A 27,614-nucleotide genomic window follows, 5' to 3' on the forward strand; every position below is an offset into this window, starting at 1 on the left:
GCTGGATTGGGGAGACGGGGTTGGGGGATGGAAGGATGAGGTGGATTTGGCTTGTAGAGTAATAGTTGTGGAAGTTGTGTTTGGAGAGGGAGAATGTTGGATTGACTATTTTTCTTTTCTCTCGCTTTGTGTATACATGTATACTTGTGAGATTCACGCTGGGTTAGCATAGAGTTAGTCGGCGTCTGTGTTGCCAGTAGTCTATGGTTCGGACTGATATTTATCCTGCGAACCCCAGTCCCATTGCCCCGTCTCCGTCTCTTGTGCTGCGTTGGATCTCACACAAAAATGTACACAACCCTCCTCGCCTCCGCCGCCCTCCTCACAACCCTTTACACCCTCTACGGCCTCATCTACCGCCTCTATTTCTCCCCGCTGGCCAAATACCCAGGCCCCAGACTCGCGGCCGCGACGAGGTGGTATGAATTTTACTACGATGTGGTGAAGAGGAATAGGTTCAGTTGGCAAATTCAGAAGATGCATGATCACTACGGTAGGACACCTTTTCCACATGCTTTTGCTACTTCCTTTCGGCATTCTCATGCAGGCAGAGGAGAGATGATCATACGGGCTCGCTAACGATTCCCTCAGGACCGATTATAAGGATCAGTCCGGAAGAGCTCCACATCCGCGATCCAGAATGGTATGACGAGCTTATGACTACTTCGATCCGGCCACGTGACAAGAGCGAGGCGTTCGCTGGTCGGTCAGGCAGGGATTCTATTTTTGGTACTGTGCAGCATGATCATCATCGCGTGCGTCGGGGAGCGCTCAATCCTTTCTTCAGCAAGAAGAGTATAAGCGCTATTGAGCCGTTGATACAGAATAAAGTCGATTTACTGTGTACGGCGTTAGGGGAGTATGCGCCGGGCGGGAGTGATGAGAAAAGGGCGGGAAAGGAAATTGAGCTGGGACTGGCATATATGAGTTTGACGCTGGACATCATATCTCATTATGCGTTTGGGAAGAGTTATGGATTGCTGGATCTGCCAGGGTTCAGTCAATTGTGGAAGGATGTGGTTGAGAATGTGATGGAGTCGTTCGCTCTCGTTCGAAACTTACCTTGGCTTCCAGAAGTGCTGAAGAAGTTACCAATGCCGATTACAAAAATGATAGACACGGGTATGGCATTCTACCTGCAAATGGAAGCGGAAACGAGGGTCGAAGTTGTCAAAATTGTGGAGGGCAAGAAGAAGAAAAGCGAGAAAGACATTGAGGACTCAACGACCGCTCATAAAAACATTTTCGAGGAGTTGTATGATAGTAATCTACCGCCACAGGAGAAAACGATTGACAGGTTGAATGAGGAAGGATTTGCGTTAATTCTTGCTGGAGCTGATACAAGCAGTGCAACGCTGTCGCAGCTCTCATATCATCTTCTAGCGAATCCGGATATTCTGAAAACTTTGAAGGAGGAGTTGAAGGGAGCGATGCCGGATACGCAGGTCCCAATGCCGTCGCAGGAGTTGGAGAATTTGCCGTTTTTGGTGAGTCCGCCTCTTCGGCTTTGTGTTATGAGGATGGAGTGAATGCTGATGAGAAACAGAGAGCTTGCATCACGGAAGGTCTGCGTGTCAATGCTATTGCGACATCTCGCTCCGTCCGCGCGGCGCCGAATGAGACATTACGCTACAAAGATTGGGTCATCGAGCCCGGAACGCCCGTGGGAATGAACACGCATTTCACGCATCTGAGCTCTGAAATCTTCCCGGAGGCGACAAAGTTCGATCCCTATCGCTGGCTGAAGGCTGAGAAGGAGGGTACGAAGGCGGAATTGGAGAAGTATTTCAATCCATTTGGAAAAGGGTCGAGGAATTGTGTTGGGCTCAAGTGCGCATCCTCATCTCCGTTCATCTGCTCCTTTTCCTTCTCCTTCTTCTCCTTTGTCAATCGGATTTTTAGGGTGTAAGGGCTGACGTTTTGTTGTCGGATGTAGTCTTGCAAACGCAGAGGTGTATATGACGATTGCGAACGTCTTTCGAAGACTGGAAATGGAGCTGTTTGAGACGGAGAGGGATGATGTGACAATCGTCTGCGATGCATTCATTGGTCATCCCAAGAAGGAGAGCAAAGGTGTTAGGGTGAAGGTGTTGAGAAAATGGGATAGGACCTGAAGGATCAGGTGCAGTTTGCACGTGATTTGTGCTGGCCGACTTTTATAGATGGACCTGTGATGAGACATAAGTAGATACTGTTCTACCACCTCCAGACCCCTAGAACCCGCTCCAGTATGGTCATTCGAGGGCTAGTCTCCCTCCGCGTGCGGTCCTTGTACGGTTCCTTGTATAATTCGGGCAAAGAGGGAAGGTGTTGTTGCAGCATCCATGGACTAGGACTACTGAGTCCATAACAGCTCAAGATCGTTCCTTCCCTTCATTGTCGCCTAAGCGGCCAATCCTAGCCAACCAAGTTGATCTTCATTTTTTCCCGCTCTTACTTTCTCCGTCGGCCTGGCCAACGTAAGCTCGACCCTCAGCCCACGCAGATGTTGTTCGGATCCTGAACCGCTATGCTCTTTGTTTGTTCATCTTCCTTAGTATTCCCTCGTTTCACCAATGGTTTGTTTACTCGTAAGAATCCCAAGTCTTTCTTGCCTTTGTCATGGCCTCTGGCTCTGCTTATTCCTCGCTTTGGTTGCAACCCCATTGCTTTCCATCTTTTTCTAGCCCTGGTGCTCTGGATCTCAGCCCTCGCAGGAAAGTGTTGGTTGAGTCTGGACCCCAGGACTCGTAACAGAGTCTTTGTTGATAAGACATTTGGGATGTGCTGCACATCAGAGGCAATCTGCGGACAAGGGAAAAGAAGGAGACTAGGTGTGAGATAGGTGGAAGAAGGGAGAGCTGAGAATGATATTCTTGAAATGAAGAGGTCAGAATAGAGTTGATATTTTGGCTTACTGCGGGCATGTTTCAACACACGGTACCACTACTGGTGACCCAATATTTAAATAACCTTCACAATCCACACTTCGAAATCACGGAAATCGCGGGTATCAGGGATACGCTTTGACTTACATAAGGAATCTTTAGCTTCCCCGCTTTCCCCCCCCCCCTGGTGCTTCCTCGGCCAAATTCCACTCGTTCCGAACTTCCGATGGCTGCCCCGAGAGCCAGGTGGGCTACTCCTGCAGGACTCACTCGGCTGACCTGGGGAAAGCGGGCTGAAAAGTACTGAGAAAAAGGATACTCTAGCGCTTATAGAAAAGGTTCGCTTTGACATCTCAACGGCCTGGTGAACCTTGGATTAAGAAAGAAAGAAAGAGAGAAAATTCAGCCTGCCGTCCGCACCGTTCAACCTTTTTCAATACATATAAAAATGTTTTGTGATATGTTGGAAAGTAAAGGTAAAGCAATTGCTATCTGAGACATCTATCCACCAGCACAGCACACCTTTTCAAACCGGTTTCCGGGAGATGAGAGGAGCCTGCATGAACACACCACACCCTGCACCTCGGAGACGTTTCGCCAAGTCTCCCCAACCAATGCACTGTAGATCATGCAAAAGGAAATTGGAGAAATTGACGTTGTACAGAGCATCCCAAATGCTCTTATCCATCTTCACCATCCTCTGACTCCACTGGGACTGGCGACAAGGTGAACCAATGTTGTTTCCGGTGATACGACAATTGCTTGCCGAAATACAATCCCCAAACATCTGTCCGAAATGTAAACGATTACCTTCTTCAAACCATTCGTCGAGGGCAACTATCTTTCCAAGCTAAGATACACAACCATTACTTGCAATATGACTTCTTCCTCTTACCTTCTGTATCAAACATCCTCACAGTCAATCAAGCGACACCCACCCACAATCGTGACAAGAAACGATATCAACATGCCCGGCTTCTCCCAGAAACCGTTTGACCCATTCACGCAGAATGACACAACATCACCAACTGGCTTCCAGCCACCCCAGCCAACAAGACGGCCCCCGCCAGTACCTCTGCAACAGCCTGGCATGAGCATCTCAAGCTTTTCGCAGAGGCCACTTGAGATGCCCACCCCAATTGACATGGAATCACCTGCAATCTCCCAAACCAGTAGCAGAAACAACAGTGATCCCATGCGAGAACGCAACAACTCGCTGGCACAAAGCAGTGCTGGGACTAATGTATCCAGTGAAGCCCGTGGCAAAAGCCCGAATATCTTTGCTTCTTTCCTGGGTAGGACGCCCCGAATGACCAAGAGTAGGCCATGCCAATTCTTTTTCATGCCATTGAGATGCATGCTAAAGAAGCTATAGATGGAAAGCAGCAAAAGAAACGTGGGCCCAAGACCGACTCCAAGCCGGCGTTGAACTCGAAGCAAGAGAAGAATCGACAAGCCCAAAGGTATGCTTTCCCTGCTATTTGTCATGTATTTTTTGCATCGAGGTTTTTTTGGAGTCTTGGCAACAAATCTTCCAAACACTCAGTCTGCCAGCATCGAGGAAATCACATTCCTCCCGACGTCAACTCCTCACTTCTTCAACGCTGATTGTGCATACAGAAATCATCGCGAGAGGGTTGCAGCATACACCATGACGGTCGAGAAAGAAGCTAATAGGGCTCGAGACGCTCTGAGGCTGACGGAACATGCTCTTTCTTTGGCCAACAACGAGAACTCTGCCTTGGCAGAAGAGAACCGCAAACTCACACACCAGAGTGGTGTCTTGACGCAGCTCCTACGAGTCAACAACATCGGGGTCCCCAATTTTAGCACGACTCCGCTCTCCTCTAACGGCCAGCAAGGGTCAGCACGTATCGATGGTAGCCGTGCCGCCACCGAGGCGCCCCGTCCCTCGAACCAACAGCGAGAATCACCATACGGCGGCCACCCCAACAGCTCACAGAATGCTCTTGGAGGCTTCAGTCCAAACGGCCGTGGCTTGTCTCCAGCGTCCCCAGGTTATCCTTATGTCCATGGTGGAATCATGCAAGACGTCGGCGCTCCTCAGAATGGCTTCTCGGGAGGCAGCCACACGTCACCGTCGTCTGGCAAAAACCCTTACGCGCAGGAGTTCCCCAGCAGTCAAGTCAACTACTCTAATGAGTCTGCTTTTGCTGGAACACCTTACGCCAATACCAATTATGATAGTCCTTACGCAAGCACGAACCACAATGGCAGTCAGACCCATGTACCGGCCAATCAGTTTGAAGCTCAATCGATGCCGCAACAGAACCATGCATTTACTCAAGGTCACGCGCATGCTACACCAGCTCTGGCGACTCAGACGTCCTACGGCAACGCTTCGAGTCCTTATGCGAATCCAAATTACCACAGCAGTCCTGAGGATTCGCAAGTCAACCAATTCCAAGTCCAGTCAATGCAGATGCCGCCTCCAAACGGAATTAGCGACTATCAGACATACCCTGCAATGAACATTACAATCCAGAGCCCCTACTTCAACGATTCCTCCGACCAGCAGCCACCAATTCCTGATGTCGCTCCCCACGGGATCATCACGTTCACCAATGTCTCGAAGTACGAGGTGTCTCATCCAGCCGAGGTTGCCCAATGGCGCCTCCTCACGCCCGATATAGAGGAGCCGGAGATGACACGCGAGTTCGCCATTCCTTTCATCCTCGAGTACGTATCCCCCAAATCTATCCTGCCATCCAGCCCAACTCGTTTCCTTCCCAATACCTGAACCCTGCTGACCACGCGTACAATAGCCTCGAAGCGGGATGCCGTGACCACGTCGCTTTCATGATCAACCGCTCCAATGAAGCCGCAGCCAATTCCAACCCTACATCTCATGAGGAGTACAATCACAATGGCCACGGTCTCATGGTATCCTCGACGCACTGGCATTCCTTGGTGAATAATGGGAGCGACCCCTTACTCCCCACCGCCCCTGCCATGGACCAATCCGACCTGCACTTCATCGAATCCCTCATCAACAGCGCCGATCAGATCCCGCTCCGTGGCGAGATGACGCCCGTGCAGGCGTGGACTTGGATGAAGCAGCAGCGTGGCCGCGCCGATTGGCTGTGCAACGAGGACTGGGAGAAGCTGTGGAAGATTCTAAAAGATGCTTGTCGATGCTACGGGTTCGGAGCTGTGGTAGAGAAATATGAAGTGGAGAATGCGATGCATGAGGTCTACTGCGCGAGGCATCCGGAAATGAATAGGGAATGGGATTAAGAGGAGGGGCTCCGAGTCAACGAGGCTGGATGATACCCCCGTTTTGTGCAATCAAATATGTATTACGACCGTTTCCATGTTTACGACTCTTCAATTCTTGAATGGTACCGCCTCTTGTCAGTGTGGCAAGGACGATTCAGCAGGAGATGGCCACGGGTACGCCTTTTTATCTACGATTCTTCGATTCTTCATTGAGAACACTCCTCGTCAGCACAAACATTCAGCAAAAAAGGCCATTGGTGCGTCCCCGTTACAATTCTTCGATTCTTCGATAGAACCGGCTCTTGTCCGCACAGCAAGGACAATTGATTAGGATATGGCCACGGGTGCGCCCTTTTTATCTACGATTCTTCAGTTCTTGAATGGTACCGCCTCTTGCCAAGACGGCAAGAAAATTTCAGCAGAGAATGGCCATGGGTACGCCCGTTTAAGCTAGGAAACCTCTTGACCAGAATGGTCACCTGTTCATAGCATGCATAGATAGATAGAATCATACCGATCATACAAAGAATTGCCTTGATATCACACGTAGCCGTGTCCTGGACGGGACTCCTGGAGACGTGATTCTGTGCTACTCCTTTCCTCAAATCCTGCACCGGACAGGTTGCAACCTACCGCCAAGAAGCCACGCACTCTTCATATTGAATGGGTGTTCTCTCCTAGAACACCTGGGCGTAAGTCACGTACAGATTGGTGGATTCTATGCCACCTTGGTCATATCTACACATATTGTATCATATACGTACTGATCTTCAACGCAGGACAGGACAGGCTTCCAATGAAACATGAACGTGATATCTATGACTTTGACTTTGGACTTTACTTTCTCACCTTGGGGGAAGAATCAGGTTGAATTGATGCCACCGTTGCCACCCTCTTTCTTTCACATGGACTCGGATACCGGCTTCAATGAGCTCGAAATGGATGATGGCGCTGGCACGCTTGTCCTCTATCTGCAGGTCCCATCCCATCTCGCCTGTAAGGCACCAAAAATCTCCATCGATCTACACCCACCACCGAGGCACTGATGATGGAGATGTGGAATTCGACGTCACTGCTAAAGACATGAAGGAGTATAAGATGGAGCTCTGCACGCAGGTTATGCCTGCTTTTCAACAGCAAAGACCGCTTTCAAGTACAAGACTCTCGTCTCGCGTGACAGAACGGAAATGCATCTCTTACCCTCCTTCCTCGCCCTCCTGGCCTCCTCTACTCTCTTAGCATCAGCGACCCCAAGGTATTCAGACCTCCGTCAACGAGTTGATGCATCACACATCCCTATTGCCGCCAATCAAACCATCACCAATCAGACCACCTGCGACAAAGAGCAATACACATACCAAGAGCTCGCTGGCTACGGCTTCGTGGCCTCCAATGCCACAGACAAGTACGGCGATACCCTGGGCGGCTATGGTAGTGCCATCGCTATTGATCGAAGCTCATGGAAGAAGCTGAAGAATGGGAGCTATACGGGGTTGTTGTGGGCCATCCCGGACAGGGGTTGGTACGTTGTGGGGAGCCTTTTCGCGCAACTTGAAGGAGTACTGACAGGAGACGTAGGAACACGGAAGGAACTCTCAATTACCAGAACCGCGTCCACAAATTCGCCATTACCCTGACGCCCAAGCCTAACGCTACCCTTGCAAATCCATCTGGACCAAACCTCCAATTCACCTACGAAGACACCATCCTCTTCACCGGTCCCGATGGCACCCCGACAACCGGCCTTGACGCCGACGTCCTTGGGTCGATCACATATCCCGGCTTCCCAATCCTGCCCGTTGCTACCTTTACAGGTGATGGGTTTGGCGGCCCTGGTCCCGGCGGGAGACATATTCCCATTGACAGCGAAGGCCTTGCCCTCGCTTCCGATGGCGGGTTCTGGGTGTCGGATGAATACGGGCCGTATATATACCACTTCTCAGCACAAGGGCGTATGACACAAGCCATTATGCCTCCGGCCGCGTACATACCGCATCGCAATGGCAGTATAAGCTTCAGTGCTGACTCACCACCGATCTACAACATCAATGAGACCATCATACCAGCCAACACTGTGACGGGAAGAGATAACAACCAAGGACTTGAAGGATTAACCATATCGAGTGATGGGAAGACGCTGTATGCGCTTATGCAATCAGCTCTCGACCAAGAAGGCGGACCTAGCAACCCATACCGTCTCCAGGCGAGACTGCTCGAATATGACATTTCCAACTCCAGCAACCCAGAGTACAAAGCTGAGTACGTTGTCACTTTGCCACTCTATACTGATCCAACTGCCAAAGCTTCAAAGGCAACCAAAGTGGCTGCACAGTCCGAGATCCACTCCCTGGGCAACGATCAATTCCTTGTCCTTGCGCGCGACTCAGGCGCTGGACACGGGCAGTCTTCATCTCTTAGCGTCTACCGCCACGCAGATATTTTTGACATCTCATCTTCCGGTGAAGCCACGGATATCGAATCTGCAGCGAACGACGCAACGAACGGCAGCATCGCCTCAAGCACGGGCGTGCTCGATGCGGGCATCAAAGCAGCGGAGTATTGTACCTTCTTGGATTACAACGTTAATGCCCAGCTTGGTCGTTTCGGACTGCATAATGGAGGAGCGCAAGATGCGACCCTGCTTAATGAGAAATGGGAGAGTCTGGCGACGGTGCCTGTTGATGGAAAAGATGGGCAGGATGGGGAGTGGTTCTTGTTTAGTTTGAGTGACAACGACTTTATTACTCAGGATGGTACGTGCTTTTGCCTTTTTCACCCACCTGGTTTTCTTTCTCATCAAGGGGACGTTTGGATTAAGAGAAAGGAGACTGGCTTCGAGGAGATGGCTGACTATGTACCTAGGCCACCTCAACTTCGGCAAATATGCCTACAAAGACGCTAGCGGCTACGATCTCGACAACCAAGCGCTCGTCTTCCAAATCCAAGTGCCAAAGAACGCGAGTCCGTCATAAGGAGGTTGCCCATCCAACTTGGCCAAAATTGTATACCAAGGCGCACAAGTCCAGGAGAACTATAGCTTGTAAAACACCATTCAAAGCCACATTCATTCATTCACATGTTACCTTCATCCCAATCCAATTAATCTCCATCTTTCCATTTCACATTCTCCTATCTAGTCTAACATAGCTGCCAACATCACACCGTAATACAAACCATACACACCAATTCCATGACAACTCACCCCTCTATCCCAAAACAGGTCACATCTACCCCGAACCTCCATACAACCCCAGACACGGTTCTCAAAGCCCGAACGCCACGATAATGTTACGACGCTCCCTTCCGATGATGCCACAAACCCTCATGCTAACAATGCACCCCCCCTTTGCCCTGCTAGCTCCCCAAGAGTTTGCGGGAAGGGGGGGGGGCAAATCCATCGGGTTATGATGACGCGAGAGAGGAAGTGCAAACGTGCTTGGCGGCTCACTCACTCACCCGCCCAGTACGGATCGCAGTTGTGGTTGTGGTTGTTGTTGTTTTCTTTTGCTGTATGCATACTTATCCTTATCTAGGCTCCATTCCATTCCATTCCATTCCATCCATTCACTGGATCGATACGGGTGTACGTGCCCGTGTACGTGCTCGTGTGTGTGTACACACACATACATGAAAAGTCCATCCCTCGTCTCTTTCTCTCTTTCTTTCTTCCTTCCTGGCCCCCAACAACGCACTCCGGTTCTAGATGGATTCGGACTTCGACTTTCCCTCGCACCAGGTGTGGCTAGGAGGTCGACACTCCATTCCATTCCACTCCACAGGCGGGGTATTGGTTCTGGATTGATCTGATCGTGGGCCGGAATGTTTTTGTTGGGTGCGGCGTGTGGTTGGTTGGTAAGCTGGATGGACTGGCGGGGGAGGGATTGGGTGGAGGTCGGGTTGAGGTGGTGGGTGGAAGTAGGAGTCGGGGGGTGTGGGTGGTGGACTTTACCGGGGGAGGGCAGGGGGGAAAGGTGTTGGTGGAGGGGTTGGTTTGAAGAAAGGGTGGATAGATCGGGATGGGAATGGAGTAGGAATGAGACTGACCCTTCATCGTTTGAAGCCATGTACATACCCATCGCCCGCTTTGACAGATCTTCTCACTGCTCTCCAGGACCGGAAATCCGTCTTTCTCGGCGGATGATCCTTTGCAAGACTTATCCTTTCGACGCCACGTTTCGCCAGGGCGGCACGACCGTCTTCTCTTTCCGGACGCATACCACGGCGAGTGTCGGACCGCTCGTTGACGGTGGGGGCTTGGCGATGTCAGGACACGAGTTGGGGAATTATCATGGAAGGAAGGGGGCGGGGGCTTGATGATTTCGGTCTGTTTGCCGCTACGGGCGGTTGGAGAGCTTGGCAGTGCGAGCTTGGGGTGGTGACTGAGGGATATGTTGGGAAGTTGAGAATGCCCGGGGTTTTGTGCGTACTGGATAAGTGGGACGGATGAAGAGAGGGAGGTTTTTTTCTCAAAGGACTGGAGTGAGGGGATGTGTAGAGCAGCTAGGGTAGAGTATGCGTCATGGAGAACAGCAGTCGGTAAGAGAGGAGGGGGAACAGGGGGGGAGCGTGGTTTGAGCGAGTACTCGAATGGGATTCCAGGTCAAGTTTATCATAACGCAGCATCCTATCCATTCCTCGGACGACTTGTCCTACCCAGATTCCCATGGGTTGGTGAAGCAACTCCGCAGCGTGAAAAGCTCACTGCTGTTCGAGTGCTCGTCAGCAGGTGCTCGCAGGACTTCCATGGGCGACATCTAGCCATACCGTCCACACACGTATCCTCCTACCCAAGCATTGCAGCTAGACACCACCCAACCTTTCCCGCCTCTCCGCTAGTGTAGTATAGATCTCAACCGGCGCGTGTAGTTCCTGATGCTCCGTCTTGCTGCAGTACGTGTCATGATTCACCTCGCACACGCCCTCATCTCCTCCCTTGTGCTTCTCGCAAAATCGGTTGTTGCAGAGCAAGCATATTTTAGAAGGTCCGTCTTGCTTGTGCTGAGGTTTGCGCACACTCATCCGGCGGCACCTGTAGCAGTCCATCGTGTTTTTCCGGGTCCTCGCTGTTCGAGCAGGGCGAGGTAGCGAGATGATTGTACCTTGGCTAGTGTAAGTATGGTGTGGTCGTGTCGGATGTCTGGATGGCGACGGGTAGAAGGCAGACTTTGGAAGATGGGGGAAGCGGGGATGTGCTGTCAGATGCATGACCAAGCCCGCAGAGGGCAGGTGCTTTTTTAGGCTAGCTTGTGTGTCTCGACCAGCAAAAGGCAGCCCTGTAAGTCCCTGCAGAGGTTTGAGAGGACAACAATGCAGCAATTGGAGTCCTTTCCTTGCCATCCTCGGCCACACCTCGCAATATTTGCATTCGTCCAGCCAGTCATGACCTGTCGTAGTCAGCACCACGCAGTGAACAGCGCGTCGGTGCGCGCCAAGCGTTGGAGCTAAACTGCCCTAGCGTCTTTCGTATTCGAAAAATTGACTTGATCCAGTCTAGCGAGATGAGCCTTGAGAGAAGTAGATATCGAAGGGGAGCCTGAATGACTCCATCCTGCAGATTAAATGGGCCGGCACTGTGCGTGTTGGGTTCGGCCGTGCATGAAGGTGGGGAGTCGGTGGGGTCGAGGTAAGGACATTCCTGAGTACTCAAGATAAAGGCAAGGTTCGTCTGCAGTACCTGTCGTCCATCGGCTCGTCAAGCCTTCCAGAGAGATAGCAGTACTATTTCGTTCAAGCCGTGGATTGCTTTTGCAGCAAGGAGGAGTCAAGATCTCCGGAGATACCCTTGTCGGTAGCTATGTCATGTAAAGGCAGCGCCAGCTTGGCCTCAAATCCATCTTCGGGGTACCTGGAGGTAATCCGTCTCACATGATTCTTCGCGTCAAAGGATGTGACCATGCTTCAGACTATGAACTCGCCCTTCTCGACCTCATCCCTAACGCTGGTCTTGAGTGGAAGGGAAGCCCCAACGACTTGAATGCTGCATATGCTGCAGACGGCTATTCTCGCATTAGCAACGGCATTGGCGCCCTCGTGACAACATACGGTCCTGGCGAGCGCTCTGCCCTTTGTAGCATTGCTGGAGCTTATTGCGAATATGTGCCAGTGTTGCATATCGTAGGTTATCCGTCCGTGGAGACCATGAAGGCTCACAAGATCATGCATCACTCCCTTGGTAGGCTTTCTCTGACCTATTACGGCATGACCTGAACCCATACTTTTCATCTTGAACAATGGCGGATACACGATTGAACGCATCATCCACCGCCCGCGCGAGGATTATAACCACGTTCCGATGTGGAAGTATGGTGAATTGCTCGATGCGTTCGAAGTAGGGTACAAGAACAAGGCGTACCAGGTGCGAACATGCAAGGAATGGGACGATCTTTTGAGGGAAAAGACTCTTGACGAAGCCTCGTGTGCCCAGGTAAGTCCCCGCAATACCTTACACGTTGAGGCACTCTTGTACTGTAACGGTTTTGAGGTGCTAAGACGCTGTTTCTTAGATCATAGAGATATTTCTGGACGAGTGAGATGCCCCAGAAGCATTGAAGGCGCTTGGTAAAATGATTGACCAGAAGAACGCTAAGAAATAAAGGCTTAGCGCGAGAAATGGCCATATTCTCATAGACGAGACAGAACGCGCAATTCATGTCTATTCTACCAACTTCTTCCACTAGCATTTAGGCATTTTGTCAGTGTTTGCTAGTGAAGCTGGTATACATATGTAACATGCATCGCGTTATGCGCCTCGAAGAGCTGGTGTTGGACTCTATACTGGTTGATGAGCAACAGCGATATCCTCGGGATACTCATGTCGACCCTTCAACGTCGATTGTGGCAGCAAGTGCAAGACTGTCAGCCATGGACATGGTTCCCCCTGTCAGGATATTCATTGTACCGTGAGCTTGTTCTGCCATTTGCAATCGACTCCGAAATTGGGTTGCAATTTCGCAAGGAAATCCCATCAACTCTTTTACGTTGTCAACGCCTTTCAAGTTAATGGTCTGTTTCAATTCTTTGATCTCCACCGCCAATGACTCAATAGCCTCCATACGCATCTTAGGGTAGTATGCAAGGCCTGGACTCGGAAGGTGCAGCTGAAGCGCCAATGTCACAGCATAAAAATGAGCCAAAGTGGTCATAGTCTGAAGGCTTCGATCTGCTACGTTGAGGAAAGAGACAGGGAGCCCATTTTATCCATGCCCGGAGCGGATGCAACACCTTGAACTGATCCCGAGGATTAGGGCCGGGAGGCGATATTCGAAGGTTCTGGACGGAGACGAGTAATTGGCGCAACGAGTTCACTTGGTCTTCGCTATCGACAGCAAAGGCCATGGCGCGTTCCAGTGACAAGATCGACCCTTCCAATAAACCTAATTCCTCGTGCCCAGGGACCTCGCTTCGATAGGCCGGTATGATTCCGAGCTCATAAAAGTTGTCACCAAGAAATTCCGGGAAGCAAGACTGTGCTTTCCATTCTTGAAGAGTTGCATGGAGCTCCTCGAGATTAGCTGTGGTCCAAGAGTATACTGGCTAATCTCACAGTATTGATTCCTTGCATCAAGCCAGCCCAAGCCTGCCTGCAACAACCACATGTGAGTCAGCGAAGTTTTCCAAGCCTCCAATATCGATCCAATCTTTGGGAGACCTACCAACACGGCGTTTGCCAAGAAAGCTGAGCAGATGCTGCAAGCACAGCGTCGGAATTCTCTTGGACGAGCGTCCCAACAGCCTCACTAAGCTGAACGCATGCCTCGATGAACGAGTGCTATTCGGGCCAAGGCAGCCGATTTGCAGATGCTGGCGAGATGAGTAGCCGAGAGTGCAACCAATGATTGCATTGCGTAGTCATGTCTTGTAGCGAGTGATACAAAGCTGGTATTCATTGTGTAAGGTCGCCTCAATTCGCAGTCAACATAGGTAAAGGGCAGCGTACTCTGACATCTTGTGCGCCCAAGTAGTGAATCTCGCAGATTTGGAAAGCTCGAGGTTTTCCGACATGGTGCACAGATGGAACAGTAGGCGGCATTCTTCGGTTGAGAGGTCGTCAGGATTTGGCGGAGCAGTGACCTGCATGTGAGGGAAGGGAAATCTTTTCGTCTGCTGCCAATCATATGTGCCGATTTCAATTTCAATCGGCCAAGTGAACTCTCCAATAGTCGATACCGGTGAGGCATTTTCTACAGCAGCAAGATTATCCATGTAGGCGCATCTTAGACCACGCTTCGTGCAACTGCGGCTAGTAGAACCAATCAAAAATAGACACGGGAGCTCGAAGAGGAAGAACGCGGACCACTGAGGAAAGTATTCATCGCAGCGAACCTTGCGATTCTTGCAAGTCTGGCAGCCTTTCCTGGACTTCGTGTGGCCCCTGCGGGTAGAAGAAGACATGATGCAGACAATAGAGTCCAAGTTGGTAACACCTGGACTGCAGAATGCTGGAGGTCTTGAGGATAGAAGGGAGCGGTTAAGGCAAAACCCTCACCTTGGTGGGGTCATAGAGCACGCTAATCGCTGCTAGAGGTTCAAATTGCTGCTGACAGTGCAGCCATTCCGCCCGGCACCCCTCAAGGTAGCGGGTTGTGATACAGCCTTGAAGTATCTTCCGATCCTATCATCCGTTTCACCAGAAGTAGGTTCGGCGCGTAGTCAGGCCCTGAGTGTAGTCTTCAAAATCTCGGGACTCAACAGTCTTCCAAACCGTCTTCACAAGATCGCTATAAGTGTTTTGTTTATAGATGGCAGCTATTGGGCTTGGTGCTTCATGCGAGAGATGGCTGCAAGAATCGATTGATCTGACCGTTTCCAACGCCGTTACCTGTATGCCCATGCCTCGACCTTGTAGTGTAGCGGTCAAGGACTAAGCCCGAGAATTGGAGAGAGCATCTGACTCGGACTATGCACAGCGTGCTGACTGCTAGTTCTTCGATGCAGCTCTTCTGGTACATCATCATCTCTGCTTAAGAGACAGTCCTAGGCCGGTGGAGTTCCTTAAATGTCTTCTCTTTTTCCATTGGCTCGGGAAACCATTGACGTAGACTCCAAAGGAGACCGACAGAGACGACGGCTTCAACAAGACTTGCAGCTAGGTTCTCTGCCTTCGGCGAATTCCCGGTTCGAGGGAAGGACTTCTGGAGTCTATTCCAGAATGACATGTTGATTTGGCGGGTCCTGTCCAAAGGAAGATCACAGGAGATGGCTTGCAGAGTGTTGTCAGCGAACCTTTTGTATCGATCGGGTTGTTTAACGGACAAGTAAATCAATTGTAAATTATCGGAACGGGATAACAGTTGTTCCGGTTTTAAAATAGGTATGTAGGCAAGTAGGTACCTTTTCGTTCCTCTAGCCCTACCGCTCCAAAAACATTTAATGAAGCGAGCTCAATTGGCAAGAACCGCGACTGATGATGGTCAATAACTAGCACCAACCTCGATCGTGGAGCGACCAAAATCGTGGTGTGACAGTCGCTATTGAGCACTCTCTGCCTTAGCGCAATGATGTGACAGAGACACAAATATGATCTGGATCGATAGCGTCGCTGATTAGGTAACCTCGTTCACAGATCTGAAGAGGGCGGAGAATGGAGCAACAGCGATAGGCTCCGCGAAAGATGCCATGAAAATCTGCTTAATCTTATTCAATGGACTGAACACATACTCGGCAACCATCCATCTAGCGACTGGGCTCTCCAGGATTCAATTATCGTCAAATTCTCTGTTGACAATACGTTCTCTACAACCCAAAGCCATACCAGAGGTTAGAGCCGTAAAAGCGACATCCCGGGGAAGAAGTGATGGGTTTTACTCGCACACTGAGCTCTTATCACATGCCGAATCGAGCAGTCTTCCTCGTGGAGCTTTGTTGTCAACCCTTCCTCAATAACGGCCAATAGCAACAGCAGTCACTCTCAAATTTCTTCTCACAATCATCGTTCTCCTTCTATCAACTCTCCTTCCGCTCATAGCTCTCTTACGCCTCGCACTTGTACCGAATGATATGGAACTAACAACGGTTAAACCCACATCAGACAGCTTGAACCTCGCCCCGCTCCCCGTTTCTTTTCCCGTCCCCGTCACGGATATCAATCTCGACTGTCTGCCGCAGCCTGCGTTATTTCATCAACCTCTAAAAACAGACATCATCAGGGTTTTTGCCATAGCCAGATCTGACATCGAAGTCTACATTCGTTTCCAAGAGGATAGCCCGATCTTGCGCCATGAGTATGTTCTCGGCTAGGGGAAAGTGAAAATGATTTTATACTCCAGCGCCACTAATGAGTCTGTTTACAGACGGCGACGTGCCGTTGCTTTTAGGGATCTCGTTGAAGATGGCAAGGGAATGCTACAGAAAAATATTTGCGCCGGGTGCTTTGGTCTAGGGCCCACGGGAGCATAAGACTCGCCACTGCGTATTGCCCCGGCGTCGTGGGAGACGTTTCCACCCGACGAGCTGGGACTGAGGTTGGTATATATATCTTGTGCCCTATTTTCCTGGGCTAGCCTCTGGCATTTACACGTATGGCGGTATGCTGCAGGCTCTGCAATTTTGTAAAGTACGTGCATTTTTTTATGGCTTCAAAGTGATATTCACGGTGATTCTAAAACATGCTGTTGCTCCCCCGCGTGCGTTCCCATCTGCTGGCTTCCCTTGTCCCACTGTCCAACCTCTGACAAACCGAGAAAGTCATTACTTTTCTACTCTATTTCTCGAATTTTCGGTTTAATGTCAAGATTGGACTTCGCCCTTATCCGCGAGAGCTGCATGGAACGCTCTCAGCATGATTGGCGGCACACCCGTAGAATTCAACGACGTCCAATTCGAAGCCCAAACATCACCAGGTGCTGGGATCATCCCCGCTGGCTGATTAGAAAAGGAATTCATGATCGTGTCAAATGGTGATCCGGATTCCCACATGAATAGACTGAGGACGGACTGCTTGGGCTGCTCCGCTGTAAGCAGATGATTGTCAGTGTTGTAACACTGTCCAGGAATGACCCCAGAACTCCTCACTGCTCGGTATCACGACCACCCCTCCAGACCCCAACGGCCCATTGAGCAGACACTTCGTCATCATGAAGTTCCCTCCAGCGTTAATCTTCGCCCAGCTTGTCCCGCCCAGAGCATTGATAGAGCCATATCCTGAAGCATAGCTCAGGAGTGCGAAGTTGCACGAGTCTAGGTTTCAGGCATTGTCAGCACGTCGACCCCATCTCTCCTCTACGATGTACTTCTCGGCCGGTCATACATACTCGATGTATAATACCTAGGTACCTGGACAACCCAACTGAGATGAGCTGCTCCCACGATGCCAATCACACCAGGCCAGGAGCCTGTTTCATCTGCTCTCATCTGCTCCTCGTCGAAAACGCGGTGGACATTGTCTTGGTAGTTCGCGAACGACTCCAGGAGAGGATGGCAATCAACGATGTTCGGCGAGCCATAAGTCTGTCGGCCACAGTAATACTCTCCGGTGTTATCTGGAGAACTCACGGATACAGAACTGGTAAGAGAGACGGAGAGGAGAGAAAAAGCCCATACTAGGCAGTGTAGCATTGTCAGGATGAATTTAAAGAGTGGGGAGATGATGTCTAATAACACACCTTGAGGGGAGAAACTCGCGCATTGCGACTTATTCGACTATTCCCGACTATCGGATGCCCATGTCAAACTTTTCGAATTCTGCCACGCGGTTTTCATATGCCGCAAACCCCAAGGACGCTGTGGGGAACGCATAAAGGATGGCGATAGGCGGCGCTTCTGACAATTAACTCGAAACTACACAAGTCACACTCCCGACAATCGCACGCCATATCGAGGTACCTGACCATCAAGATCGGTTCTTCTACCCTACTTGTAACCACAAAAAGATAACAAGCTCTCGACGGTCTGGACTGCGCGTTGCCCCCCGGGATCCCCACCAGCAAGCGATATATTCCCGGAAGCTACGCGTGGGGTATCGTCACAGGCGCTGGCTCCTTATATGAGCATCCCATCTCATCACTCGCAATGGTCTTGCAGGTTGCTCTATCGATTTCCGGCCTGTGTCAGCTATGCTCCTCTTCTCGCTCCTCCCCTCGCTCCTCCCCACCACTCTCCTCGCTCTCTCCGCCCTCCCTCTCCCCATCCAATCCGCCTCCATCCTCTGCGCCGAAAACCTCTACGGCAAACCCCGCCTCGCCGACGCAATGACAATCCGTAACAACCTCCCCTACGTCAAAGTAGACCCCTACGACCAAATGGACGCCCCGCGCATGTTCGCCGAACCGGCATTCTTCACCCCAAAGTTCCAAGGACTGCGGAATACATGGAGATCGGCCATCGAACAATTGCCTCGGGTGTGGCGATTCCGTACGTCGCTCATCCTCTCCTCTCGAACCCCCTTCACTCAAGCGAGCCAGATCTTGACTGTAGGGAGCTCCAGAATGCTATTTATTGACGGAACGGGTGTGAACAGGATCCGCACGCATCGCCCTCCTCTTCTACGCCGACGCAGCCGGCCAAGTCGCCACTCCCAGCGTCAATTCGAACTGGCGTCTCATCCAAACCGCCGCAGCTGGCGTGCTGCAGTATTGCGTCCGCGGCCAGCGGGGCGTTGGCGGCGTGTGGATCATCTCCGGTACCGTCCTCTCCCCCTTCTTCTCCCAACCTCCCTATCCATTCCATCACCCGCGTCGTCGATACCCCGACCCCGTCCCCTATTTCACGAAACCCATCTTTCCCACATTGCCACGTGGAGGAACGACGGGGCATGCATGTGCTGACTCCCAGCTTTCCGTCTCGCCGTGGGCAGACCACACGCAGACGCCCTACCTCTCCCTCTACCTCTACGAATCAGGCTCCCCGTTCGAGGACGTGCTGAACAGGTACATGATCACCGGGCTCGGGGTCAACCCGTTCAATCCGAGGGGTTTCGGCGTCGAGGGTGTGGCGCTCAATTCCTCGGGGGTGCTGGGAGCGGTGGAGGACCAGGCGGTGTTGGCGGGGGATGTTGCCGCGACGGCGGGGATAGGGGCGGCGCCGAGTCCGGCGCCGAGTGTGGTTGCGGTGTTGCGGGGGGAGTTGGGCGTTCAATGAGGATAGGCAGGGTTGTGGACGGGATGTAGGAGGGAGCAAGAGAGCATGGAAGGGAAAATTGATGGATAGCCTTTGATGTTAGCCGGGCAAAGGACCTTTTAATGCTATTTTCTAAGCTTCGCAGACTGCAATAATTAGCCTGCACAGTACGATCTAAACATCGCCAACCCCTTTCGTACCAAAACCCTATCTCTCTCCTACTCCCCCAAAGCCGCAACCTTCAAATCCAAGTCCCCCTGCAAACTGCGAATCTTATCCAGCAACTTCTTCTTGAGCAAGGCATTCCCAATCGAGTCCGCCTTCGTCTGCTCCTGCCGAATCGCGGCTTCCAGATCCGCAATCTCCTCCCTCTGCCTCTGTCTCTCCTGCTGCCGTTCCAACGCATCCTCGTCGACAGACGCATCGGTCGAGTCGTCGTCTTCGTCGGAGGCTTCGTCCGCCGAGGTGGTGGCGGCACCGGGGGTGTCTGCTGCGGAAAGGGTGGGGAGGTTGGCGGAAGGAGAGGCGGGGGTGGATGTTCCGTCTTGGGTTGCTGTGTCTGGAGGTGGGGCGGAGGGGAGGGCAGCATCGCCGGATGCGGCCATGGCGGCCTCGAGTTCCATGGCTGCTTCGAGTTCTTCGGCCATGGCGTCGTGATCTGCGTCGTGACCTCCGACTGTCGTCTTGATGTATCCTTCTTGCTCATCATCGTAGTCCTCGCCCTCTGCGTCTTCTTCGTTGTCGGAGACTTCATCACTTTCTCCGTTCTCCCTGTCCCTCCTCTCACGCAATTCATTTTCATCAACAAGCTCAAGCAATGGTTCCCCATCCGCCTCCTCATCTTGCCGTAGCAAAGCTTCCACCTCCGCCTCAACCTCCATAACATCCCGCACGCTGATCCTCTTCCTGAACCGCTTCGTCCGCACTTTGTGCAATGGCGGCGTGATCCCACTAGCCCACTGCAACGTCTTCTCATCCAGCTCTCCTCTCCCATTCAGCTCCCCTTTACCGCGCGGAATAGGATACAGCAACGCATCTTCCTCCTCCTTAATCTGCCCCATCACAATAAGCATCTGGCACACATCCATACTCTTCATCCACGGCCCCCTCTTCTCCCAATTTTTCATCGCCTCAATCACGCATGGCAAATCCACCAGCACGGCCGCATAATGGCGTCCATTCACACTCACAGCAGCTCTTCGGGCATCGCTGGTTAAGAACCGCATGCGTACATCTGCCCCGCCGGCTTTCCGTCCGAAATTGCCCTCCGCAGCCGCCTTTCTTATGATGTCGCAGTCTTCGCCTGGCTGCATGCGCAGAATGAAGCCCTCAGAGATTGTGGGATCGAGTTCGCGGTCGTCGGCTTCGCTGTCGTAGCCGACACCTTTGGGTCTCTTTGGGACCTTTCCTTTGGTCTTGAGCTTTACAAGAGGAGCGACAGGGGCGCGGGTGTTGAGCTTGATTTTCTTGATGGCTGGGCCGGGCGCCAATTGAGGCTTTTCCCCGCCTGCATCGTCGTCGTCCTCGACCTCGAGAGCGCGCTTCTTGGGGGTTGGTTTGGACTTGCGGGGGGTTTTGGCGGCGGTCTTAGAGCCGGTGGAGGCAAAGCTGGAGGTAGGCTCGTTGGGGGTAATTTGCGGAGCTGGAGTATGGGAAATACTGCCGAACTTGAGCTTTAGCTTGGGAGTGCTTGTTGCTGCTGATTGAGGTGTTGGGGAGGCCTCTGGTTTGGGAACGGAGCTGCCGAATTTGAGTTTAAGAGATGGACGCTGCGACATTATGGAGTTGAGGATATGATGTTGACGTTATCAGCGAATTGTTAGAAGTAGTAGGCACTGTCAAGAAAACGCCCCATCGTGTTGTAGAGCCTGGAGGAAGGAAGTGAGTCGTAATTGAAGAATGCGGGCCAACCCTCACAAAAGCTCTAGCGATTCAAGCAAGTAACATCCAGGTCATCTTGATCACAATTTCACCACCCCCACACCACAAATATGCTACGATAGTAGAGCTGTATCCCGCCATGGCAGCCAACAAACCTCCCACCTCAAAAGCACCGCCCACCCTCTAAACACACGACCACAACGTAACCAGCAATGTCAACCAACCCCCTCCACCCCTCCCTCCTTCGCCCCCCAATCCTCCACATCCTCCGCGCCGCCGGCTTCACCTCCACACGCCCCTCCGTCCTCGACACCCTCGTCGATCTCGCCTCTCGTTACCTGACCATCCTCGCCTCACACACAGCCCGCCATGCCCTCCTACGACACCCGTCCCAGCCACACCAACCCCCAGACACAATCACAATCACAGACGTCCGCCTAGCCCTCCAAGACGCAGGCGCTCTCTATCCGCAATTGAGCACAATGGAAGAACAAGTCCGCGGCGAAGAGGACATGCGCGGCATTGAAGCTTTCATATCGTGGTGCACGGGGCCCAGCGCGCTGGAAATCCGGCGCATTGCTGGCTTAGCGCCTGAGCCGTCTACAGCCACGGTTGACCTGAGTGCGAATGCAGCATTGGCGGGGAAAGCTGCGGCCGAGACGGTGTTGGTGGAGAGACCGGAGGATTTTCTGACCCAGCTTAAGAAGAAACATGCGAAGACGAGAGATGGAGAGGAGAGTCGGTGGGCTGGGACGGCTTTGGGGAGGGAAAAGGAGAGGGAGGGCGGGGTGAAGATTGAGGGGTGGGAGGGGGTGGAGGAGCTGGGGGATTGGGCGGAGAGGTTTAGGAGGAAAGGGGACGGGGTGGTAGAGGTGGGGACTGGGGTGAATGAGCTGGGGGCAGGGAGGAGTGAGAGTAGTAGTCCTTTGAGTGAGATTAGTGCTGTTACTGCGACTTGAGATACCCGAAAGGCGAACGCGTGATAGAGAGGAATGATGAGTGGACGAATGCTACTAAATACTCAGAAGATCCCTGAGCGATAGTTACTGGTACCTTGACAGGTTTGAGAGGGGAACGAACGGTCTTCTCGTGTTGGGCGCGGAATGCCCGTGGCTTGCAAGCTGTCAAGCGTCTTCCAACGATACTGAAGTACCTCCTCTCTTGAGAAAGAAAAGCGTCAAGAGCGGCAGGCCGAAAACCTTGAAAGGAACCGTGAGGTGAGATGATTGAGTGTTCCCTTTTAGCTATGCATAGTGTACAACAAAGCTCTCGAAATTAATCCTTGTATCGATAATTTGTCAAGTACACGAAGAAACGAACCATTGCACACCCGATTCGATCTCACAGCTCTCCACCTCCCTTCCACACATGCATCCCCACAAAGCACAACCTCCTCATCCACCATCATTTTCTACCCCAGACTTACGAACCGCCAACAGCCGCCCTTCCCGCACTCAGCGAGAAATCAATTCTCAAGGGTCTCCCACAGACCACTTTGCCTGACAACTCCTTCATGGCCCTCTCCGCACTCTCTACATCCGTGAAATCCGCATGCGCAAAGCCTCTAGGCTGTCCCGTCCTCCTATCAATTGCTACCCTCACATCAATCACATTCTTGATCTCTCTAAATAGACTATTCAAGTCGCGATCACTCATATCGAAGGACATGTTTCCTACGAAGAGAGTCTTGGTGGGAGGGTGCATTGGGCGATCCGCCGGGTTTGCGTAAGGCGTGCGTGGGGGAGGGATAGATGTGCGGGAGAGCGAAAATTGGACGGAGAGACGGCGGCCTTCATAGTTTTGCATGTTGAAGAGTTCGATGGCGCGCTGGGCGGCTTCGACGGTTTCGAAGTTGACGTAGCCGAATCTATGTCAACCAGGCACAATATTAGCAACTGCCATTTAAGTGCAAGTGGATTTATGTGCAGGGACATCTGAAAGAAGGCAGGGAAGACGGTAACGAACCCTTTACTCAAACCTCTCGGATCCATTATAATCTTCACATCAACCACCGGTCCCGCCCTCTCAAATTCCTTCTTCAAGTCCTCGCTCCTCACATCAAAGAATATATTCCCCACATATACCGTTTTAGACGTCTCTGCAGGTGGAGCGTCACTGCCAGCTTCCGATCCCTGCGACCCAAATCCGGCAGCAGCACCAAGACTTTGCGCAGCACCAGTAACGGCTTTCCCAGCTGTTTGCGCGGCGGATTTCACTGAACCGGCGGTAGAGGAGGCTTGCTCGGTAGCTTCCTCGGTTGCGGAGTTGACCTCTGATGCAGCGGCCCTTTCTTCGGCTTGTTCAGCGGGTGTGAAAGTGTTGGCATCAGCATCGGCGTCTGCAGAGGCAGCTATCGAGTTGTCGCCATGTTGGGCTTCGGTTGCTCCATCTGCTTCGGGCTCGGATTGTGTAGCTGGTTCGTCGGCGTAGTGTCTTCGCTGGAGGGGCAGAAAGGCTGCACCCTGGGATTTTCTGAAGGAGACTGGGTATGCGAGATGTGTAATTGATCGCGCTTTGCTTGCTGGTATCGAGATGGATACAGAGGGAGAGGAAGAGAGCACGCGCAGCGCTGTTCGACGGAGGCAGAGCCTTGGATTGGAGCATTAGCATTCGCCAGGTGGGTGAAGGGTTTAGGACCTACATTGTGATTACAAAGTACAAAGACAAGTGCAGGTTGGAGATGGTCTGCTTGGAGAGGATTGAAAGGAGTCTGATGGATTTGAGGTCGAAGATTGGATCTGCGGAAAAGTTTTAAGTCTCTTTGGACCCTAGTCTCAGCCCTACCGAGGGACACGCCAAGAAAACGAAATTCAAAACGTGTGTCGAAAGGCATAGTAACTACGGAGAGGGTTCTGTGTTTAGATGTTACACGCTGGGCTTCAAATTGAATGATAAAGCTTTGGGAATCATGTTGTATTGCCATTCCCTTATATACTAGCTTCTGATCTCCAATATCCAAGGCTCTTGGCCCATATTCCCGTAACGGTCCTCTCACAATCGCAGAAACGTAGCTACCAGCTTAGGGAAATTCGGAGTTCCCAGCCCCGTCACTGGATCCCACCCCGTTGTTGCTGTAAATCCCGGAGTCCCACACCCCATATTTCCTCCACTCGTGATATCATTCAGATCCCCAGGATGAGCGTAAAGGACAGGATTGATGAAACCGACGGAGCTCTTTCCAATTGCAAGCCTAGCCTCATTGACGAGGGTGAAAATGGACGCAGCCACAGGCGAAGATGCAGAGGTGCCGTAGACAAGGGAAAAGGTGCCGTCGACTGCAATCACGTAGTTCGCGCCGTTGGCGGATATATCGGGAAAACCTCGAGTCTGCTGAGAATTGTTATACTGAGCGGAGGTGTATGGAGGTGGGTGATTGGCAAAGAATGACTTCACTGCTGCCGCTTGGTAAGAGGGAAGAGGGAAGACGTTGGAGAAGCCGCCGCCGGAGAAGATGACTGTTTCACAGGCTTCTTCCGGCTGGGTGACCGAGGCGCCGGGCTTGATTTGTGTGGCTCCGACTGATGTAATGTAGGGGCATGTTCCTGGGAAGGATGGATTGAACCTGCCGGAGGTGCCATCGTTGTAGCTGCCGTTGGCGGCGATGCATTGACCACCGTTTCCGGCAACGCCGTAGTCTCCAGAGGAGTAGAAAAAAGTAGTTCCTTGAAGACCAAGCTTCATGTACTCGTTGCATTGGCGCATCTCATAGAACGCGGTCAAGTCTGCTTCATTGTAGGCGTACGAAGTCGAGATAACCTTCGTCGCGGCAAAGCCACCACAATTCTCGGGGCCTTCGTAGCCACCGAAGGGATCAGGATAGACAGCGTCCTGAGTTGGATCATCTCCTCCCTCGTAGGTACAGTATGAGCCGTCGATGGCGTCGAGGAAGTTGTTGAAAGAAGCACCCTCAATCAAGTCTCCCGCTTGATACAGTGTGACGGGCTGGGGATTGACCAGAGTCATGGCATACTCAAGATCCAGGTCCGACTCGCCGTTGTATTCGAAGCTTTCCTCCGTCGTCTGCAGGACACCACCATCGATGGAATCGAAAGTAGGAGTCTTCTGGACTTGGTTCTTGGAAAAGTTGGCAAAGAAGAGATCCAGATCGCCCTGAAGATAGGCTTCCGGTGTGTATTCAACGATGCTGAGAAAGATGTCTGGTTAGCAATATTTAAGTGTGTTCAGATAGTAAATTCACATACCCAAAGCTGTTTTTAGAATTTGCAGCAAAGTTGGGAGGGAAGCTGTAGAGCGCACGCAAGCAATCAGGCACGATGAATTCGTCACAGGTTTCAAGTTCTGTGATGATACTCTGAATGTTGATATCAGCTCCCTTCTTAGGAAGATAGCCACCACTAGGGTCTGTGATCTTGTGCACGGCGGCCTTGGATTCTACCGGCACTCCTGCAGCAGCAATCGTCGGTGGAACTCGTTTCTCGAGGGGCATATCTCGCTTCTCCATGTGTCTACCTTGAGGGATTTTCGTGTCAAAGTGGACAGTGGGCGTGATAAAGTCGACATGAGGCTGGACAAATTCGGGGATGGAATAGTCCTTGCAACCGACATGGGGTTTGCCAGTGGTATGCTTGTGCATGAAGAATTCCGTCTTCAGCAGATTCTCGGCCTCGGCGACGGTAGCATCGAAAGTCAACCATCCCATGGACTGAGACCTGGAAATTCGCTCAGAAGAAATGCCAGAGCTCTTCAACCACACAGTTACCGCATCAAAAGATTCCCGGCTGGGTGCAAAGGTCTCGGCAACCTTCTTTGCGGACCAATGTTGCCCGTATTTTGGTGAGCTGGGATGGGACACTTCCATGAGGAAATCTTCGGCTTTATCCAAGTTGCTTTGCTTGAGTCCGATCCGCATGGGCAATATCTCATGGCTGGGGAGCTTGTTGTGTCTTTCCCAACCGAAGGGCAAAGTACTACGCTTCTCATGCAGGACATGTGTGGATGAGGGGGCAGCAATGACGCTGGCCACCAAAGCCCCGAGGGTGAGGAGAGTAAAACGCATAGTGAGAGCAAGCTGTTGATTTCACCTGATGGGAAAGATCTGAGAAGGTGAGGGGCCTCTTTAAGAACAAGTTTTTCGAATGCATCACGACCTGCAGGTCCAACCGTTCTTTTTTCACAGATACCTTATCAACAAGTGCAGCAGACATCTCCTCCCCATGAGGAAGGAGATGTGGTGGTCCAGGTCGCATGGAGAAGCAGGTGGCAGGTGCTGAGGTCACTTCCAGAGCAGGAAGCTGACCTGCATACAGCAGTCTTGTCTTAATTCGAGGTGGATGCACGTGAGAGCTTATCAGCTTGCAGCCAAGGTGCAACAGGAACTACCGTGTGTGTGTGTGTTGGTCGTCGGTACTCGTGAGCAAGGAAAAGAAGGATGGAGCTCATGCTACGTAGTAGACATGACAAGTACTTTGTCTAGGCATCGCTCAAGATAGAAGGAGGGGTGCCCATTAGCTCTGAGATATAGATTAGCTCGTGGACACTAGGAGGATAGTCCGGGACACCTACCTTGGTTTATCGACTTTGTCCTTTGGTGTGAAAGTTTCAAGTACCTAAATCCCATGTAACGGATAGCGTGACGACAATAATGATAGGTACATGTAGGCTTATATACGGTGGGTGTGGTGCGCATATAGATGTCGTCACCGTTCTCGGTTACACTCGCATTGCATAGATACGGTTTGGAACATTACAGTATTCTCCCATTATTTGCTAACGATGAACAAGCTCTGTTCATCTCTGTTCTTCTGTTGCATGCTACGGCCTAGGTCGCGTGCTTTTCCCCAAGGAGACGGCTATCAACAAGGTGACCCTTTCATGCAAATGGCAGTGTCTATCAAGAGGCGTTTTTCCGACCTGCTGGAAGTGGTTACTGGCAGTGGGAACTCCCAGGATGAGGATCTTGCATGACTAGGCTGGTGAAGTCGGTGGGATGGTTGCCTCTTGCTTAATCTCTCTAGCGCTCCTGTAATATTCTACCGGAGAACTCCCGCTTGCATCTTGTGCTGGTAGCATATTAAAGAACAAGGATCAGAAACCCCTTCGTAGTGGGTAGAAGAAGATGTAGATTTCTATGGACGAAGGCTTCCTCAACACCCCACCAAGCTAGGTACCTGGTAAGCTATGCTATATAGGGTTAGCCTGCATAAGGCTCCAGGTCACACCTACTATATTGCCTCAGTTCTCAGACGTGTCTAATACCACCTATCTTCTACCTTTTACCTCCTTGGGTGACGATCCGATGTCTTTCCGGTAGTAGGTGGTGACACCTGAAGGAGCGTTGGCTTCGACGGAGATCAGGGACTATGTAATCGAGGATCATGCATGCAAGAGCCTCAGGTATCTTGTGTACTGTACCTAGTTTCAACGTTCGCAAGCTAATCGAGAGTGACTAGTAGATACAGGGTACCCTCTAATGAGGCTGACCAAAAGCGACTCGGTAGCAGCCCCGGGCCCGCTAGCCCTCGGCGCTCCAGGCGGGCGCTGCCGCTGACTGCGATAGTGGCGAATTGGCGATGCTGTGCTGTTGATCTTGAAACGGGTTCCCAACGTTGCTTG

At 51.8% G+C, this 27,614-nt stretch overlaps 9 protein-coding genes across 9 annotated transcripts; 7 read left to right on the top strand and 2 right to left on the bottom strand.

Annotated features, from left to right (window-relative positions):
- Window positions 1–288: 288 nt before the first annotated feature.
- On the top strand, window positions 289–2,114 carry HO133_003416 (uncharacterized protein; the record flags this gene model as incomplete). The annotated part of the gene is made up of 4 exons (XM_037294338.1): window positions 289–493; window positions 592–1,487; window positions 1,547–1,830; window positions 1,937–2,114. The coding sequence occupies 4 exons, from the start codon at window positions 289–291 to the stop codon at window positions 2,112–2,114; spliced, it is 1,563 nt and encodes a 520-aa protein (XP_037149719.1).
- Window positions 2,115–3,744: 1,630 nt separating this feature from the next.
- Window positions 3,745–6,125, top strand: HO133_003417 (uncharacterized protein; the record flags this gene model as incomplete). Its single annotated transcript, XM_037294339.1, has 4 exons — window positions 3,745–4,186; window positions 4,243–4,330; window positions 4,488–5,567; window positions 5,654–6,125. 4 exons carry the CDS (start codon window positions 3,745–3,747, stop codon window positions 6,123–6,125), a joined length of 2,082 nt encoding a protein of 693 aa, XP_037149720.1.
- A 1,169-nt stretch (window positions 6,126–7,294) lies between these two features.
- On the top strand, window positions 7,295–9,079 carry HO133_003418 (uncharacterized protein; the record flags this gene model as incomplete). Its single annotated transcript, XM_037294340.1, has 3 exons — window positions 7,295–7,629; window positions 7,686–8,860; window positions 8,970–9,079. The coding sequence occupies 3 exons, from the start codon at window positions 7,295–7,297 to the stop codon at window positions 9,077–9,079; spliced, it is 1,620 nt and encodes a 539-aa protein (XP_037149721.1).
- Window positions 9,080–11,972: 2,893 nt separating this feature from the next.
- Window positions 11,973–13,010, top strand: HO133_003419 (uncharacterized protein; the record flags this gene model as incomplete). Its single annotated transcript, XM_037294341.1, has 3 exons — window positions 11,973–12,279; window positions 12,440–12,531; window positions 12,819–13,010. The coding sequence occupies 3 exons, from the start codon at window positions 11,973–11,975 to the stop codon at window positions 13,008–13,010; spliced, it is 591 nt and encodes a 196-aa protein (XP_037149722.1).
- A 3,874-nt stretch (window positions 13,011–16,884) lies between these two features.
- HO133_003420 (uncharacterized protein) lies at window positions 16,885–17,257 on the top strand (the record flags this gene model as incomplete). Its single annotated transcript, XM_037294342.1, has 2 exons — window positions 16,885–16,945; window positions 17,145–17,257. 2 exons carry the CDS (start codon window positions 16,885–16,887, stop codon window positions 17,255–17,257), a joined length of 174 nt encoding a protein of 57 aa, XP_037149723.1.
- A 1,035-nt stretch (window positions 17,258–18,292) lies between these two features.
- Window positions 18,293–19,181, top strand: HO133_003421 (uncharacterized protein; the record flags this gene model as incomplete). The annotated part of the gene is made up of 3 exons (XM_037294343.1): window positions 18,293–18,455; window positions 18,562–18,723; window positions 18,898–19,181. The coding sequence occupies 3 exons, from the start codon at window positions 18,293–18,295 to the stop codon at window positions 19,179–19,181; spliced, it is 609 nt and encodes a 202-aa protein (XP_037149724.1).
- A 197-nt stretch (window positions 19,182–19,378) lies between these two features.
- On the bottom strand, window positions 19,379–20,938 carry HO133_003422 (uncharacterized protein; the record flags this gene model as incomplete). Its single annotated transcript, XM_037294344.1, has 1 exon — window positions 19,379–20,938. One exon carries the CDS (start codon window positions 20,936–20,938, stop codon window positions 19,379–19,381), a length of 1,560 nt encoding a protein of 519 aa, XP_037149725.1.
- Window positions 20,939–21,253: 315 nt separating this feature from the next.
- On the top strand, window positions 21,254–22,000 carry HO133_003423 (uncharacterized protein; the record flags this gene model as incomplete). Its single annotated transcript, XM_037294345.1, has 1 exon — window positions 21,254–22,000. One exon carries the CDS (start codon window positions 21,254–21,256, stop codon window positions 21,998–22,000), a length of 747 nt encoding a protein of 248 aa, XP_037149726.1.
- A 463-nt stretch (window positions 22,001–22,463) lies between these two features.
- On the bottom strand, window positions 22,464–26,058 carry HO133_003424 (uncharacterized protein; the record flags this gene model as incomplete). Its single annotated transcript, XM_037294346.1, has 4 exons — window positions 22,464–22,908; window positions 23,007–23,474; window positions 24,037–25,185; window positions 25,244–26,058. 4 exons carry the CDS (start codon window positions 26,056–26,058, stop codon window positions 22,464–22,466), a joined length of 2,877 nt encoding a protein of 958 aa, XP_037149727.1.
- Between the last annotated feature and the right edge of the window lie 1,556 nt (window positions 26,059–27,614).

This window comes from Letharia lupina, assembly GCF_014066315.1.
Source record: "Letharia lupina isolate WasteWater1 chromosome Unknown contig_17, whole genome shotgun sequence".
NCBI lineage: Eukaryota > Fungi > Ascomycota > Lecanoromycetes > Lecanorales > Parmeliaceae > Letharia > Letharia lupina.